The sequence below is a fragment of the Suillus paluster genome (genome assembly GCF_016628075.1).
Source record: "Suillus paluster strain FC165 chromosome Unknown EDB91scaffold_11, whole genome shotgun sequence".
NCBI classification, from domain to species: domain Eukaryota; kingdom Fungi; phylum Basidiomycota; class Agaricomycetes; order Boletales; family Suillaceae; genus Suillus; species Suillus paluster.
The window spans coordinates 72,786-89,800 of record NW_024537571.1 but is presented as its reverse complement, the minus strand read 5'-3'; the positions used below and the strand labels follow the sequence as shown (position 1 = coordinate 89,800).

General features: G+C 46.0%; 4 protein-coding genes across 4 annotated transcripts; 2 read left to right on the top strand and 2 right to left on the bottom strand.

The window, feature by feature from the left end:
* Positions 1-285: 285 nt before the first annotated feature.
* Positions 286-1,026, top strand: EDB91DRAFT_1235853 (transcription factor TFIID-domain-containing protein; the record flags this gene model as incomplete). Its single annotated transcript, XM_041321380.1, has 4 exons — positions 286-450; positions 571-699; positions 747-833; positions 958-1,026. 4 exons carry the CDS (start codon positions 286-288, stop codon positions 1,024-1,026), a joined length of 450 nt encoding a protein of 149 aa, XP_041180040.1.
* A 979-nt stretch (positions 1,027-2,005) lies between these two features.
* On the top strand, positions 2,006-3,525 carry EDB91DRAFT_1245475 (uncharacterized protein; the record flags this gene model as incomplete). Its single annotated transcript, XM_041322551.1, has 5 exons — positions 2,006-2,253; positions 2,315-2,387; positions 2,453-2,533; positions 2,590-2,718; positions 2,779-3,525. The coding sequence occupies 5 exons, from the start codon at positions 2,006-2,008 to the stop codon at positions 3,523-3,525; spliced, it is 1,278 nt and encodes a 425-aa protein (XP_041180039.1).
* A 5,968-nt stretch (positions 3,526-9,493) lies between these two features.
* EDB91DRAFT_1079675 (uncharacterized protein) lies at positions 9,494-10,124 on the bottom strand (the record flags this gene model as incomplete). The annotated part of the gene is made up of 3 exons (XM_041315162.1): positions 9,494-9,620; positions 9,671-9,909; positions 10,014-10,124. The coding sequence occupies 3 exons, from the start codon at positions 10,122-10,124 to the stop codon at positions 9,494-9,496; spliced, it is 477 nt and encodes a 158-aa protein (XP_041180038.1).
* A 538-nt stretch (positions 10,125-10,662) lies between these two features.
* On the bottom strand, positions 10,663-10,965 carry EDB91DRAFT_1048569 (uncharacterized protein; the record flags this gene model as incomplete). Its single annotated transcript, XM_041313414.1, has 1 exon — positions 10,663-10,965. A coding segment is annotated over one exon (303 nt), but the record flags the coding sequence as incomplete, so codon positions are not given.
* Positions 10,966-17,015: the final 6,050 nt, after the last annotated feature.

The window sequence follows — 17,015 nt, the reverse complement described above, 5'->3', positions numbered from 1 at the left end:
GACCTGTCTTTAGCCTCAAGACGGGGCAGATTGCATCGTCCCGCAGGTGCCAAAGATGCCACATAAGGGCAGGAAAGTTGCAGCTGTCGGCCTCATCCGCATGCTCACACAGAGCATGATCATGCTTATGCCTCCTAGTCCCTTGTTTGCGCAACCCGTTACACCAAACATCCCCGCCAGTTCCTCTGAGAAAGAAAATTTTGGCAACATCACCATCATGAAGCCGAATCTCACCATCACCACCACGAAGCTGGATCTTTCCTCAGGCATGTCCACCGCATCATCATGGCCCTTGACCTATGGGATCTCACACTTGAGCAACAGCATATAACAGCTGTGGAGGGCATCGTGCCCACATTGCAAAACAAGGTTGCTACAGTTAATCTCGATTGTCGTCTTGACCTGAAGACCATTGCATTGCATGCCCGGAATGCAGAATATAACCCCAAGGTTGGTACTACTGTTTGACTACGTGTCGTTGCACGCCAATGCACTTTGCACGATAGCGTTTTGCAGCTGTCATCATGCGTATTCGTGATCCCAAGACAACTGCACTTATCTTCGCCGAAGCTTGGCTTTGGTGCCAAGTTTGCCAAGTTCAAGATTCAAGACATCATCGAAAGCTGTGACGTGAAGTTCCCCATTCACTTGGAGGGTCTTGCTTATAGCCATGGACAGCTCAGCAGTTATGAGCCTGAGGTATGTTGGCGGCAGTTGAGGACTGTTGTTTACTCACATCTGTTTAGTTGTTCCCCGGCCTCATCTATCACATGCTCAAGCCGAGGGTCGTGTTATTGATCTTCGTGTCGGGGAAGATAGTGTTGACTGGTGCGGTAAAGACTTTCATTATATCTTCTCGCGTCAGTGATTCTTGGATTACTCCAAGATGAGACTGAGGTGTTGGTGGATCTGGTTCGAACCCTCTGCTGACACTGTTATTGTTCTCTTCTCCACTAGGTCAGGGAAGATATTTATACTGTGTTCAACACCATCTATATAGTGCTGTGCGAGTTCAGGAAACCTTGATGTTGTCTCCAGTTCAAAACTCATTCTCTTCTTTCTGCCTTCTATCATCTTACGGCTCACACTACACTGCTTGCTGATAGGGCCACCCTGATCTTGACGACTCTCTTCGATGACAGTAGTGAGCGAGACCTATAAAACATCTTTACTGAGGGTCGAAAGACCGGGGAGCAGACGTAGTGCACGGATATTCCTCCTCCTCCCTCTTCACTGATAATATATCTCCATCTACTCAATTTTAATCACAATTGGAATCATCATTCATGTTTTTGAACATTTTGTTTGTCTTGTGTAGATATCAAAAATTGTCAATGTGATTACATCAGCATTTGATTGCATTTCTCACTAAGTCGTTTGGTTGAGTTTACTATTGTAACCAAGTTGCAACTCCTGAATCTCAGTCTGAAGCCAATTGAGACCACGACTCGAGCACAATTCAACAGATGTCAAGCAAGTGCAGGTGAGTCTGGATTGCCACTTATTAATATCAATAGACTGCCTAATATTGTAACAGGTTCATTGTTTAAATTGGACGCCTGGCTGCCACTGTCCGATCTTTTTTATTACGTTGAGAGCAGCACACAGGTAAGTGAATATTACCTCGTGTCATATTGACATCACCCGCATGCTGATTCAATTAAATGTAAGGCCATCATTCACAATGTGATTTCCCTCGTGTTTTCTTTCCTCATGTTCGGTCCAAGTTGCACAGCCAAGATTGACTATAAATTGTGGTGGGTCTGTTGATATTTTTCGCACCGTGTTTTACTTGACTTGTTGTGATACCTCAGTGTCCCATTGTGCACCGTGACTCAGAGTCCGAGTTAGAGTACCATGATGCATCTGAATTGGATGTACCATCGTCTTTTGTGGCGGCGACCGCATCAGCCACCACTTAGTCATCGGCCTCTTTGCAGGGTGGAGACATGGAGGTAATGATGCCTTCCTTCGCTCGCTATGATTTATTAGTAGCTCTAACTTCATGCATCTCAAGATCATTCAGCGCCTGCAACTTGAAAACCAGTCTCTCAAGAACAATAATTGGATGCTGGGCGAGAAGAACAAAGTCTTGGCATCCAATCAACATAGACGTTCGAGTGCGCAAGTTCCTGACGAGCTGAAGGCCTTCAACATTGAGCTCTCGACCTTCACTCACAAATATGGTGTTATTGCTAAGATGTTCCCACCTGAGCACCACATTCTAAGATTGCTAGTGCCAAACCTGAGCCCGTCATCATATCCCCTAGTCATTACGCAACTAAGGGTGCCAAAGAACTTTGCCTTGTGACAGAGGTGTATTTGCTTCTACTGGATCACCTCCATCGTTTCATACCGACCTCTCATTTTCAATCATTGGTACATTGGTTTATATGCTTTGTCATCCCACCAAATACTAACTGATATCTTATTTAATAAATATTGCAGCTAGAGCACCATCTCCAAGGTGGACGCTCCAGCGAGATCGGCAACAATGTCCACAGTTTTTGGTAACTGGGAACCACTCGCGAAGGTAATTTTTAAGCTTTACTCCGTTCTTTAAATTGTGCTAACGGATCTATTACATAGGCAATTAGGATCATGATGTTCAGAAAGAATTTGCTAGACATTCCTGGCTGGCCATGCGCTAAGTGCAATGCTCGAAAATGGGGCACAATGTCCTGCACTCCTGGCCTTCTTGCATGGGGTTGGGTCACAGTGAGTTCTATTTCTGCTATCATTGATCCTCTAGATCAGCATCTAACTACTATTCTCTAGTTGATCTTCATCCTTTCTTCCAACACTTCATTCACGAAAGCTGGAGTTGGCGCGAAGTCTCGGCTACCATATGCTGCCATGTTCACGGCTTATAAGCAGTTGTGGGTAACCCTTTGGTGCCAGCCTCATATTTGCACTATCCGCAAAAAGATTGATGCCTACGTCTGGCAATCATCCTCGACTTCCAATATCGCAACGTCCAATGCTGAAGGTGAAGATTTTACCTCTGATCTGATGTGTTTGGCCATCGCAAATGCAGGGCATAAGGAATCCGACGACTTTCCTGGACCTCCGACTACCGACAACAACTCTGTTAATGACATTCCTGGACCAGTCACGCCTACTACACCCATGATCGCTCCTTCAGCACCGGCCATTGTCCCTTCAGCACCTGGACTGGCCATTGTCCCTTCAGCACCAGCCATCGTGGCGCTTGCCCCTGCAAATGCTACCACCGCTCCCAATCCTGCAACCCCCTTGCCGGCTATTCCAGCCCCTGGACCACCTGTGGCATCTGAGCCTGCAGGAGCAGCTGCTGCCACTGCGGCCTCTGAAGACTCTGGACCTTCAGCAATGGCTGTTGATTTAGAGGTTCCTGGAGTACCTGATGATGTACCGGTGGTAGTGAGTGCCCCATCTTCTGGTCGTTGGGGCCGAGAAAGGAAGGCAGGGATGCTAGCACCTATATCTAGTGGACCGGCAAGTGAGCAGGCTGCAGGCCAACCAAAGCGCACTCGGAAGAAGTAGAACCGCTACCTACAGACTGCTACTTTACATGTTCGTATTATTTGATATGTTTTGTTGATTCAGAGGATCACAGTGCTGGTTTGCAATTGAATTTACTTGCTCTCAATCATGTTTCAATTAGAATGAAACCTGCCTGTGTGTATTCCAATGTCATTGAAACTCAGTTAGGATATTTAGATAAGCTTTTGAATCTAGATCTCAAGGTACCAAAAAATCAACTTGGACAGTTGCGGCCGACGGTCAATATTGCGAACTTTGTTGAAACCTCATTGGAATTACCATTGTGACATAAACTTAATATTGTAACGTGAAATGTAACATAAATGTAACGTCACACTCTTTTATTGCAACCTATTGGGACCTCGACTTGTCATTGGATCATTGCAACACGTTACAAGGTGACGAAACCCGATTAGGAAATTTCTGACATTACCTGAAACCAACTTCTAGTGTAATCCAAAGGCCATAGAACAAATATCCTGGGCAACTTAGTGTGGTATTAGGTGGTATTTGGGTTGGAAAATTTGAGAGCACAAAGTCTGGAAAGGGTCTGTTTACAATTGCTGCCTTCCTAGGATCCTTCAAAAGTTGTACCATGTTGACTTTAGGTTGGAATTACTGTTGAGGTGGGTTTAGGTGTGATTATACAAGCTACACGCCTTGGAATAGACTAGGATCATTTTCTCATTTCTGCAGTGAATATCATATCATAAATCTGACTACATTAGGAAGGTGTGCCACAATGCTGCTGTTCATTTGAGCTGAATTTGCAAATGTATTTTCTTTGCCCCCTCTTTTAAACCTTAATCTATTGCCCCCCCCCCCCCCTGCAGACTTGACTTCCTTCTGTTTTAGGCCACTAACGCCAGTGATATTTGCTGACATAATGAGCCTTGCTCAACGTGCGTGGCACCTCTTGCAGTCATACAAAGGTACATCATCAATGTTTGTTGACACCTCTATCTCCCTATTCCTTTTAGACAATAATACCAAGTCCTCTATATGAAATTACCACTTAACAATGCTGTCTCCACCCATGCCTCCGATCTCACCCTATCTGTCCCAGTGCCTACCTCCCACCAATCCTCACCCTTCATCAATGAAAATTTCCTTACCATCCCTGTATTTAGGGTTGGCTCGTTCACGATCACTACATGCTAGGCTGGTGTACTTGTGTTGCACTATTACCAGTACAGGGTCCTTGCATTTTGCTTTTTTTCTATGAAAATACCCACCCTGTTAAGACTGTGCTCAGGGGTAAGGCAGAGTCTGAGGGGCTTGGCTTCAGCTCATGTGCTGTGCCCCTTACCTGAGTACATGCCCCTAATTTTGGATTGTAGTCTGACATGAGTTCTATGAGCTCTGACAGGATGTTGGAGCGGAGGCTCTCCGAAGGAGGGCTGATGAAATATTAGATTGAGCACAGGAAAGTCAGGTGGGGGTTGGACCACCTGACAGGAGAGAGTTGGAGGATTACTGTGGTCAGAACCAACAGTAGAAGCAGAGTAGATAGGACTGCTTGGATGAAGTCCAAAGCAGAGCAGAAACAAAGAGGACAGGTGTACAAGAGCACTGGCTCAAGTCTGACATGCAGGAAAGGTGGCCAAGGCATGGGAAGTCAGACAAGTGGAGCGGGTGGCCAACCTAGGGAGTTGACTAGGATCAAGCCCAAGTCAAAGATCAGGAGAGCAGAGCTTAGAAAAGGTAATATTCAGACTGAGTATCTCCAGACAAATGTACATATGTCTATATAATCTAAGTAATGAGCATAGCATAGCAGAAGGCTATGTGCTGAGTGTACAGTATTACAAGGGGATGACTGAGACATATGAGAATGAGGCTTGGAGAACAGTATGTACATGATGGATCAATAATCACTCAGGTATTGTCATATACCAGATCCAACCACTCTGATGATATCAATATCTGCTCCACTTGACTATATCCCTTCTGCCTTACCCTTCTTCCTGCTCCACCCATTCCCCACCCTAGCGCTTCTGCTCCACCACCTCATTGGTTGCCTCCTGTATTGGCTCCATTCAACTGGAACCATTTCCCCATTTAGGTATACACTTTCCCCTTCGGCACATCACTCTTACTTCCTGGATCACTGGTAATTCCTATAACCGCTCAATTACTGATCTGTCGTGTACATATTGATATCCACTCCGACTCATGTTTTTTCTGTAGTAATACTTACAAATTGTATACTCAGCACATAGCATTATGCTATGGACTACTGATCACTGCCTCTGTTAATGTCATGCTCAAGGGGAGGAGAATTCAAAGGGCTTAGCTTTAGCTCATGTGCTGCGCCCCTTACCCAAGTACGTGTGTCATATACCTGATCTGACTGCTCCGATGATATTAATATCCACTCTGCCTGACCATAAACCCCTCCCGCTTTCCCATCACCTCCACTCTGTCTGCCCTCCACTCGATCCAGTCGGCTCCCTCATTGGCTCCTGTGCTCCCACTTGACCACCTCATTGGTTACCTTCTGTATTGTCTCCACTCCACTGGAACCTCTTTCCCCATTTAGGTATATACTTTCTCCATTGACACATAGAACCTACTTCCCAGATCACTGGTACTTCCTATAACCACTCAACTAACTGATCTGACATGTACATATTGATATCTGCTCTGACTTATGTTTTCACCTGTGTTTACTTACAAATTGTATACTTGGTACATAACCTCATACCAAGGACTACTAGTCACAGCCTCCTACATAGAAGTATATAAAAACATACCATGTACTTAGCTACTCCTCAGTCTTGTTAAGGTCATGCTCAAGGGAAAGACAACTCAAAAGGCTTCAGCTTCAGCTTGTACACTGCGCCCCTTACCCGAGTACGTGCCCTTAATTCCTGAGAGGCAGAGGGGATGTCGGACGGAAGTCCGGGTAAGTCTGGAGGTCAGATGTAGGGGGAGTTCAGCAGAACTCTGGAAGGCTAGGAATGGACAGAGTAAGGCTACTGCAGACAAGTCTGGAGTAGAAACAGAAACAGGGTTAGACTACCCTAGGGTAGAGCCGGAGATATAGTCCTAAGGTTTTAACCCTAAGACTCAGAGTTAGACAAGAGATCAGACTCAAGTCTGGAGAAGCAGGAATGAGCAGAACTAAGATGATATTTGAACTCAGGAGTACTGGAGTATTACAGGAGTTTATATACTGTAGGTATCATGTAAGTAAACCAGTCAGCAAAGTAGAAGCTATGTACGAAGCATGTATGTGGAAAGTCTATTAGTAAGTGTATAATGGATCAAAGCAGTGAAGTCGGAAATGAAGTACAAATGAACGGGTCAGTAAGCAAAGTGGAAAGGACATAACTGGTAGCCAGAGAACAGTTATTTTAAAAGGAGATAGGAGTGGGTCCGGAGATGAAAACAGAGCACCGGATGGAGAATAGAATGAGAGAAGCGGACTTTCGTAGGGGAGATCCAGAATTCCAGATGCGGAGGTATGGGATATGATAAGTCTCAATATTGCTTGTCTTCCCGCAGTCTCTACTAGTGGGAATTCTCTGTAGGACTTTGCTCTTTCCGGACACAAGTTTACCTTGTCATCACCTCCGACCCTTTGCTCCAACTTAGAGCTGTGCTCTAAGTATTCACTCTTACCTCTCCAACCCAACCAATCAATCCCCTTACTCCCCTCTGTTCCGATGCACTTCCTCTGCTTCACCTGCTCTGCTTCTAGTCGGATCACCACTAGTAGCATTTACCTCCCAACCCGCAAAGCGAACCAAAGCAGTCTGCCCGTCCTATTGTTGGACCTGCTCCAAATTTGGGGCACATACTTGGCTAAGGGTGCAGCGCAAGAGCTGAAGCCAAGCCCTGACCCCTCTGCTTCTCTGTCTGGGCACAGTTCCTAACAACATGCCCTTAATTTCTGAGGGGTAGGAGAGAAGTCTGAGGACACAAGTCTCACCTTATCATCACCTCCACTCCTCTGCTCCTCTGCTCTGACTTAGAGCTGTGCTCTAAGTTGAACTACTCTTACTTCCCCCCACACCATATACCAATCCCCTTATCCCTTTCTGCTCTGACTTACTTCATCCGCTCCATCTGCTCTGCTTCTAGTCGGCCCGCCGCTGGTAAGCCTTTACCTCCCAACCCTCAAAGCAGACCAAAGCAGTCCACCCATCCTATCATTGGACAATGTCAGTCCTGCTCCAAATTTGGGGCACATACTCGGCTAAGGGCGCAGTGCAAGAGCTGAAGCCAAGCCCCAACCCCTCCACTTCTCTGACCGAGCATGGTACCTAACAGGTATAGGGATTACCAGTGATCCAAAAGGAGGAACTATGATACCAAAAGGAGATAGGACCAGTTGAGTGGTTCCTAGTCTAGGAGTGGACTGGTGAGGCGGTAAGGTGGACTAATAGTCAGGCAAGCTGACACATAGAAACTGAAGGAACTGAGTGGTTGGAAAAGTGGAAATGACATGGGGAGTAAGAGTAGGATCGGGCAGACCGACAGAGTGGAGGAGTGGAGCTCTAGATAGGGTTGGATGGTGGGAATATAGTGTCCAAAGAAATAGGGGTAGTGTTGAAGGAGCAGAACAGAGTTGGGCGGAGATAGCAGGGCTAGTCCTGTTGAGATGCACTATGTACACTGTTAGAGAAGGAGGGATGGAGTGGACGAGGAAACAGGGGGTTGGACCAGCAGTGGGGACATCTGTGAATGGTATTGGAGGTGATTGAATCTGTTAAGACCATGCTCAGGGGTAAGGTGGAGTCTGAAGGGCTTGGCTTCAGCTCATGTGCTGTGCCCCTTACCCAAGTACATGCCCCTAATTTTGGATTGTAGTCCAATACAAATTCTACAAGCTCCGACAGGACATTGAAGCAGAGGCTCTCTGAAGGAGGGCCCATGGACTACCAGATGAGCGCAGGAAAATCAGGCTGAGATTGGTCCACCTGACAGGGAAGAGCCAGAGGACTACTGCAGTTGAAACCAACAGTAGAAGTGGAGTGGGTAGGACTGCTCGGATAAAGTCTGAAACAGAGCAGAAATGAAGAGGACAGATGTGTGAGAGTGCTGGGCTCAAGTCCAACACGTGGGAAAGGCAGCCGAGGTGTGGGAAGTTGGATGAGTGGAGGGGGCGGCCGACCTAGGGAGTCAATCCCCTAGGCCGGCAAACCACATACTACAGTGACCAAACTCCATCTTAGATGGGCTAGCCCAGGGACATAATGCATCATCTTAGATGGGTTAGCGGACCATGGGCCGATGTAATAATATCCTCATTGAGGATTGGTGGGCCAAGAGGCAAATTATCCCTGATGGAGATGGGTGGGCCCATCTAGATAATATCTAGAGTAGAATACAGTAGATGAGTTGGCTGAGGGTGATGGATCATAAAGATGAGTGGGCTGAGGTATTAGTATATTATATGGACGGATGGGCTGAGGTGGATGTGAATCATATGGATGGATGTGCCAAGATAGATGTATCATATAGATGGATGGGCCAAGGTAGATGTATATCTTGTAGATGGGTGGGCTGAGGAAGATGCATATCATATGGATGGATGGGCTAAGGTAGATGAATCTCATATGTATGGATGGGCCAAAGTGGATGTATATCGTATATAGGTGGGCCAAGGTAAGACATATATCATATAGACGAATGGGCCGAGATAGATGGATCTCATATGTATATAAGATGAACGGGTGGGCCGAGGTGAATGAATATTGTATACACCGGTAGGCCGAGGTGGATGTGTAAAGTATATATGGGTGGGCCAAGATGAATGAATTCTGTGAGGATGGATGGGTTGAAGTAGCAATAAATCAGACAGATCAGTTAGGTGATGTAGGTGCATCAATGATTATCAAGGATGGAGGATTGAATAGCAAGAATCATCAGATAAATGAGTATTGAGTATGGCAAACGGAGCACCAAGTACCAAGTACTAAGTACCAAGGATCAGGGATGGCGAACCAGGCAGTGAGGATCAAGTACCGAGGGTTGAGTACCAAGAACTGAGTACCAAGTACCAAGGATCTAGGGTGGCGAACCACAAATCAAGTATTGAGTACCGAGAACTGAAGACCGAGTGCTCAGGTTTGGGGATGGCAAACCTGGCACCAAGGATCAAGTACTGAGGATCAAGGACTGAGAACTGGCAAACCTGGCACCGAGAACTGAGTACCAAGGATCGGGGATGGTGAACCATGACCCGAGTATCGAGGACCAAGAACTGAGAACTGAGTACCGAGGATTGGGGATGGTGAACTGCAACCCGGGTGTCGAATACCGAGAACTGAATACCGAGTACTGAGGGTTGGGGATGGTGACCCAGACACCAAGTATCGAGTACCGAGTACTGAGAACTAAGTGCTGACTGCCGAGTAGACTGAATACAGAGAGCTGGGCACTGGGTGATAAATATCATGTATCGAACACCAAGGGACATACATAGTACCAAGGTTAAACAAGTTCAAAAATCAAACAATCATGTCCACAAAACTCACAGTTTCAGTTCCATTGCATGTGAGATCCAGCCAACAAAGACTTGATAGCACAGATGCACTCATCAGAGTGAGGTTCTTTGAACAATTGAGAATGTCAAAGGTGTCTGTCATGATTTGAAGAGCAAGTTGTATGAGTGAGTCTGAGTTTGTGTTTAAACGTAGCAAGGAATGGGAAAGTGTTAGTTAGTATGAGTTTGGTGCATCACTGAGTACTGATCAGTAATAAAGTAATTGTTGAACTTCTGCATCATATTGGCCACTGCACACCTGCACATGTAAACCTGAACCACTAATAATAGTCCTACCTATCTCGCTGATGCTAACATATTCACTTTTATTGCCGCTCAAGTACAATGAGCTCTTGGATTGCATGTCATCATTCACCCTCTTCATGCCATGTATAATCAAACAATAGAATTGTCCACAGAGTACTCTACTAAATAATACAGGCTTGTAAATGGTCAGCTCCATCACAAAGTGCATCATCCTCATCAGCCTCAATACTCCTAGCACCCCTTAAATCTTCCATCATCTCATCTGTGTCCCCACCTCTATCATTATCAACACCTTTTGTCTCCATGCCCCTCGATCCAGAGTAACCAGAGAGTTCATAAATAGCATGAATTCTGCTGTGATGCACATCATTCACTCATCTGTGCTCATCATAAATGCAAGAGATCTTGTGTGAGAGTGTCGGATCTGATTTGAATAATGATTTGAATGTTGCTTTCAAGTAGGCATCTTTGTGATCTACCAAAGTGGATAGTTGTGCAACTTCAACATTGAGACATTGAACTTCTTCATCAGCACATTGAATCTTGAAGAAATTGTTCACAACCTCGCAATTTCCTTTGGATGCCCACAGCTTCTCAAGTATACAATGCCGTGAATGCTTAAGAAGGTCAAACTTGCCTAGCCAAGCATATGATGCAACTTTGCTGAATTCTAAGACTTCTCAACAGCATGAATAAATTGCTGGTTGGTAAGATATGCTAAACCCTCCTGATATTTTGTGTCATGTGGCTGTGTCATATACCTGATCCGACCGCTTGCAATATTGATATCCGCTCCGCTATCTGACCTCCTCTGCTCCATCCATCCTCCGCTCTGTCCAACCACAAGTCTGCATTCCGCCTCTACACTTCCGCTCAACCGCTCAACTGGTCCCCTTCCATAACCTCTCCATTCAACTGGATCTCTTTCCCCTCTTAGATATATACTTTCCCCTTCGGTACATAGACCCTTACTTCCGGATCACCAGTAATTTCTATTACCGCCCAATCACTGATCCGACGTGTACATATTGATATCCGCTCCGACTTATGTCTTTGCCTGTGTAAAGCACTTACAAACTATATCCTTGGTACATAGCTTTACAACATAGTTATCCTGGTCACTGCCTCATACATAGAAGTATATAGCATATCCTGTACTTAGATATTTTCCTTAGTCTTAATATTACTTGTCTTCTCGCAGTTATATCCTGTGAGAATTCTCAGTAGGACCTTGCCTCCTCTGGACACAAGTCTCAACTTGTTGTCACCTCCAACCCTCCAACCCTCCACTCCGACTTAGAGCCGTGCTCTGAGTCTTCCCCTTATACTCTGCCCCTATCAAATATTCTCCCTTGTCCCTCCATATTATCCTCCGCCTTCCCTGCCCCTACCAACATTCCCCTGCTCCTATCCACTCTCCGCATCACTCCCTGCCTTCTCCACTCTGCTCCTAGTCGGCCCGCCGCTAGTAGCTCTTATTCCCCGACCCTCAAAGCAGACCCAAGCGGACCATTTGTCCTACTGTTGGACAACGTCGGACCCGCTACAAATTCGGGGCACGTACTCGGCCAAGGGCGCAGCACAAGAGCTGAAGCCAAGCCCCGACCCCTCTGCTTCCTGAGTCGGCACGGTACCTAACAGGCTGCCATCTTGCTGTAACTCCCATGCAGTGCTCAATATTATCAACAATGTTCATTTCAAGAACCAACTTATGATGAGCTGCATGGCATTCAGCTTCTTGAGCTCTTGCAGAGGCTTGTTGGTTTTTTTGGAGACCATGAGAGGGGGCAAAATATGCAGGAGTATAAGTCAGAAATTGTACCATTGTAGCACTACCATATGGAGCTCTGAAATAACAGAGGCATCAGCACAATTTGAAATTTTACTGATGTGACTTACTTGGTGTTGGTAAGCAATTCTAATGCCTCTACATATGTCATAGCCTCAATGTCCTCCTTCGTTTCCTCTGTCAGGGTCTTCAGAAATTCTAGCTCTTCCATATTCCAGCTCTTGAAGTGCCCATCCAAAATCTTCAGTGCTAACTTTAATTCCTTGACTGCAGGACTTAGGTGTCATATACCTGATCCGACCGCCCTAATATCAATATCCGCTCTGCTTTCTGACCCCCTCCGCTCCATTCATCCTCCGCTCTGCCCGATCATTGTTTGTATCCACTCCGCTCTACTGCTCAACTGGTCCCCTCCCATAACATCTCCATTCAACTGGACCTCTTTCCCCTTTTAGATATATGCTTTCCTTTTCGGTACTTAGACCATTACTTCCAGATCACCGGTAATTCCTATTACCGCTTGATCACTGATCTGACGCGTACATATTGATATCCACCCCGACTTATGTCTTTCCTATGTAAAGTACTTACAAATGATATCCTTGGTACATAGCTTTACTACATAGTTATCCTGGTCACTGCCTCATACATAGAAGTATATAACATATCATGTACTTAGATATTTTTCCTCAGTCTTAATATTACTTGTCTTCTCACAGTTATATCCTGTGAGGATTCTCGGTAGGACCTTGCCTCCTCTGGACACAAGTCTCAACTTGTTGTCACCTCCGACCCTTCGACCCTCCACTCCAACTTAGAGCCGTGCTCTAAGTCTGTCCCTTATTACCCCGCCCCTATCAATACCCTCCTATCACCCCTTTCCCTATCCTCTGCAATATCCTCCAACATCTCCACTCCTATCAAATATCTCCCTAGTTCCTATCCACCCTCTGCATCGTTCCCCGCCTTCTCCGCTCCACTCCTAGTCGGTCTGCCGTTAGCAGCTCTTACTCCCCGACCCCCAAAGCGGACCCAAGCGGTCCATTCGTCCTATCGTTGGACAATGTCGGACCCACTCCAAATTCGGGGCACGTACTCGGCTAAGGGCGCAGCACAAGAGCTGAAGCCAAGCCCCGACCCCTCTGCCTCTTGAGCTGGCACAGTACCTAACATTATGTCATCAATGATCACAAGCGCCTGCTTGTAGTTGTTATACAAAAATTTACCTAGAATTGCATCAATGTTAGGTACTGTGCCGACTCAGGAGGCAGAGGGGTCAGGGCTTGGCTTCAGCTCTTGTGCTGCACCCTTAGCCGAGTACGTGCCCCAAATTTGGAGCAGGTCCGACAATAGGATGAGTGGACCGCTTTGGTCCACTTTGAGGGTCGGGAAGTAAGAGCTACTAGCGGCAAGCCAACTAGGAGCGGAGCGGAGAAGGTGGGGAGTGATGTGGAGGGTGGATAGGAGCAGGGGGAAGGTTTGGTAGGAGCGGGGAAGGCGGAGGATAATGCGGAGGCTGGGAAAAGGGACAAGGGGAATGTTGATAGGGGCGGAGGAATAAGAGGGACACTTAGAGCACAGCTCTAAGTCGGAGCAGAGGGTCGGAGGGTCAGAGGTGACAACAAGTTGAGACTTGTGTCTTGAATATATGAACTTTGTTAGGAGGAATCAAATAGGATGTTTTGAAGACATCATTATCAGTGTGTCCAGAGCCATCGACCCATTTCAATGAGCTGTTGCCATCCATACTGTCCATCCTCACAGGGATCAATGTCAGTTCATTCTCTTGCTGTAGCATGGTTCATTTTCTCTTCATCATATAATAATAAATGTACCTTGTAATTACATGCAGGGCATGAGTGAAGCATGCACCAATGAGGGCCATCATGTTTCAATGCAATGTTGGCTAATTCTTGAACATGTTGTAAGATATCAAGATACACATCAAAAGCAATTGTGAATTGATCCTGCAGCACTTGAAAATATGAGCACTAGAATGTGATATTATAAATACAATACATTTAGGTACATGATACAAAAAATGTACGTTGTGAAGGGCACAGAGTACTTTGACCATGGCTTGTACACTAAAGGATGGTTTGTGCCAGCAGATCTGATGATAGGACTCGAGGCATTGAAGGGACACGGCAATCTTAGGCAGAATGGGGGAACACTGTTAGGAACCGTGCTCGGGCTGAGAAGCGGAGGGGTCAGGGCTTGGCTTCAGTTCTTGCACTACACCATTAGCTGAGTATGTGCCCCAAATTTGGAGCAGGTCTGACAATGTCCAATGATAGGACGGGCAGACCACTTTGGTCCATGTTGCAAGTCGGGAGGTAAATGCTACTAGTGGTCATCCAACTAGAAGCGGAGGAAGAGTGTTGGGATGGAGGGGAGCAAGTGGATTGATTGGGTGGGTTGGAGAGGTAAGAGTAAATACTTAGAGTGTGTGTCATATACCTGATCTGACCGCTCTAATATCAATATCTGCTCCACTTTCCGATCACCTCCGCTCCATCCATCCTCCGCTCCGTCCAATCACAAGTCCGCACTCCGCCCCTACGCTTCCGCTCAACCGCTCAACTGGTCCCCTTCCATAAACATCTCCGTTCAACTGGACATCTTTCCCCTTTTAGATATATACTTTCCCCTTCAGTACATAGACCCTTACTTCTGGATCACCAGTAATTCCTATTACTGCTTGATCACTGATCCAACGTGTACATATTGATATCCGCTCTGACTTATGTCTTCACCTGTGTAAGTACTTACAAATTATATCCTTGGTACATAGCTTTACAACATAGTTATCCTGGTCACTGCCTCATACATAGAAGTATATAACATATCATGTACTTAGATATTTTCCCCAGTCTTAATATTACTTGTCTTCTCGCAGTTACCTCTTGTGAGAATTCTCAGTAGGACCTTGCCTCCTCTGGACACAAGTTTCACCTTGTTGTCACCTCCGACCCTCCAACCCTCCACTCCAACTTAGAGCCATGCTCTAAGTGTCCCTCTTATTTCTCCGCCCCTATCAATATCTTCTTTGCCCCTTTTCCCATCCTCCTCATTATCCTCCGCCTTCTCCGCTCCGATCCTAGTCAGCGCGCCACTTGTAAGCAGTTCACTCGCCCTATCGTCGGACAATGTCGGACCCACTCCAAATTCGGGGCATGTACTCTGCTAAGGGCGCAGCACAAGAGCTGAAGCCAAGCCCCGACCCCTCTGCCTCTTGAGCCAGCACGGTACCTAATAGTGTGGCTCTAAGTTGGAGCAGAGGGTTGGAGGTGATGACAAGGTAAATTTGTGTCTGGAGAGAAAGCAAGTCCTTCCGAGAATTCCCACTAGTAGAGACTGTGGGAAGACAAGTAATATTAAGACTGAGGAGTAGCTAAGTACATGGTATGTCTATATATACTTCTATGTATGATGCAGTGATTTAGTAGTCTTTGGTATGAGGCTATGTACTGAGCATAATTTGTAAGTAGACACAGGTGAAAAACATAAGTCAGAGCGGATATCAATATGTACGTGTTGGATCAGTTAATTGAGCAATTATAGGAAATACCGGTGATCCAGGAAGTAAGTTCTATGTGCCAATGGGTAAAGTATATACCTAAATGTTATTTGTGGTGATTGAGCACCCTATGGTGCAAGTTTTTTGTGTTATGATGTTGATCACTCTATTGGACTCTCACTTAGCATGTGAATACTTACTTAGGTAGTGTTTACACTTGCTTACATAGACTCGCCCATAGGTAGCAAGTCCTGTGTTGCTTGCTCTTTAGCAACTGACACTGGACTATAGTCCTGTTCACACTCATTAGCTCACTTGTGGCTTGGTCCTCACAGTTATTCTAACACTAAATGGGGCAAAAAGGTCATGGTGGAGTGGAGACGATGTTGAGCGGGAGCGTAGGAGCAGATGTGGGAACCGACTGGATCAAGCGGGTGGTGGACAGAGCGGATGTGATAGGAAAGTGGGAGGAGTGTAAGGTTGGGTGGAGCAGATATCAATATCGTCGGAGTGGTCGGATCAGTAAGCATAGCGGAAAGGACATAACCAATAACCGGATCAATAGCTATTCTAAAAGGAGATAGGGGTGAGTCTAGAGATGAGAGCGGAGCACTGGGCAAAATAACAGGACGGAGGACCAGACTTTAGTGGAGGGGATCCGGAATTCCGGATACGGAGGTATGGGATATAACAGTGGTGGTCAATGAGCAGAAGCTTATGATAAGTGTAGTGGTGGGAACTGACAGCGTCAAAGTCTATTTTAGGTGGTGAGGCATTAGCTGAGGCAGTGACGACAAACTCAGACTTATCCGATAGAGTCTTCCGGTTATAGTAGACATCTGTGGCAGTAGAAATCACCCAAGTGACTCCTGAGTGCTGGTATTTGGTCCACTTTGAGGGTCAGGAGGTAGAGTGCTACTAGCGATGGACTGACTAGAAGCAGAGTGGATGGAGTGGGGGAAGTGAGTCAGAGTGGAAGGGGACAAGGGGATTGGTTTATGGTGTGGTGGAAGTAAGGGTAGTTAAACTTGGAGCATGGCTCTAAGTTGGGGTGGAGATGACAACAAAATGAGACTTGTGTCCGGAGTGAGTAAAGTCCTATGGAGAATTCCCACCAGTAGAAACTGAGGGAAGACAAGTAATATTAAGACTAAGGAAACTAGCTAAGTACATGATATGTTTATATACTTCTAAGTAAGGAGGCAGTATTACTATAGAGAAAAACATAAGTCGAAGTGGATATCAATATGTACATGACAAATTAGTAATTGAGCGGTTATAGGAATTACTGGTGATCCAGAAAGTAAGAGTTATGTGCCAAAGGGGAAAGTATATACCCAAATGGGGAAAGAGGTTCCAGTTGAATGGAACCTATATGGAAGGTAACCAACAAGGAAGTTAAGCAGAAATGCAGAAGC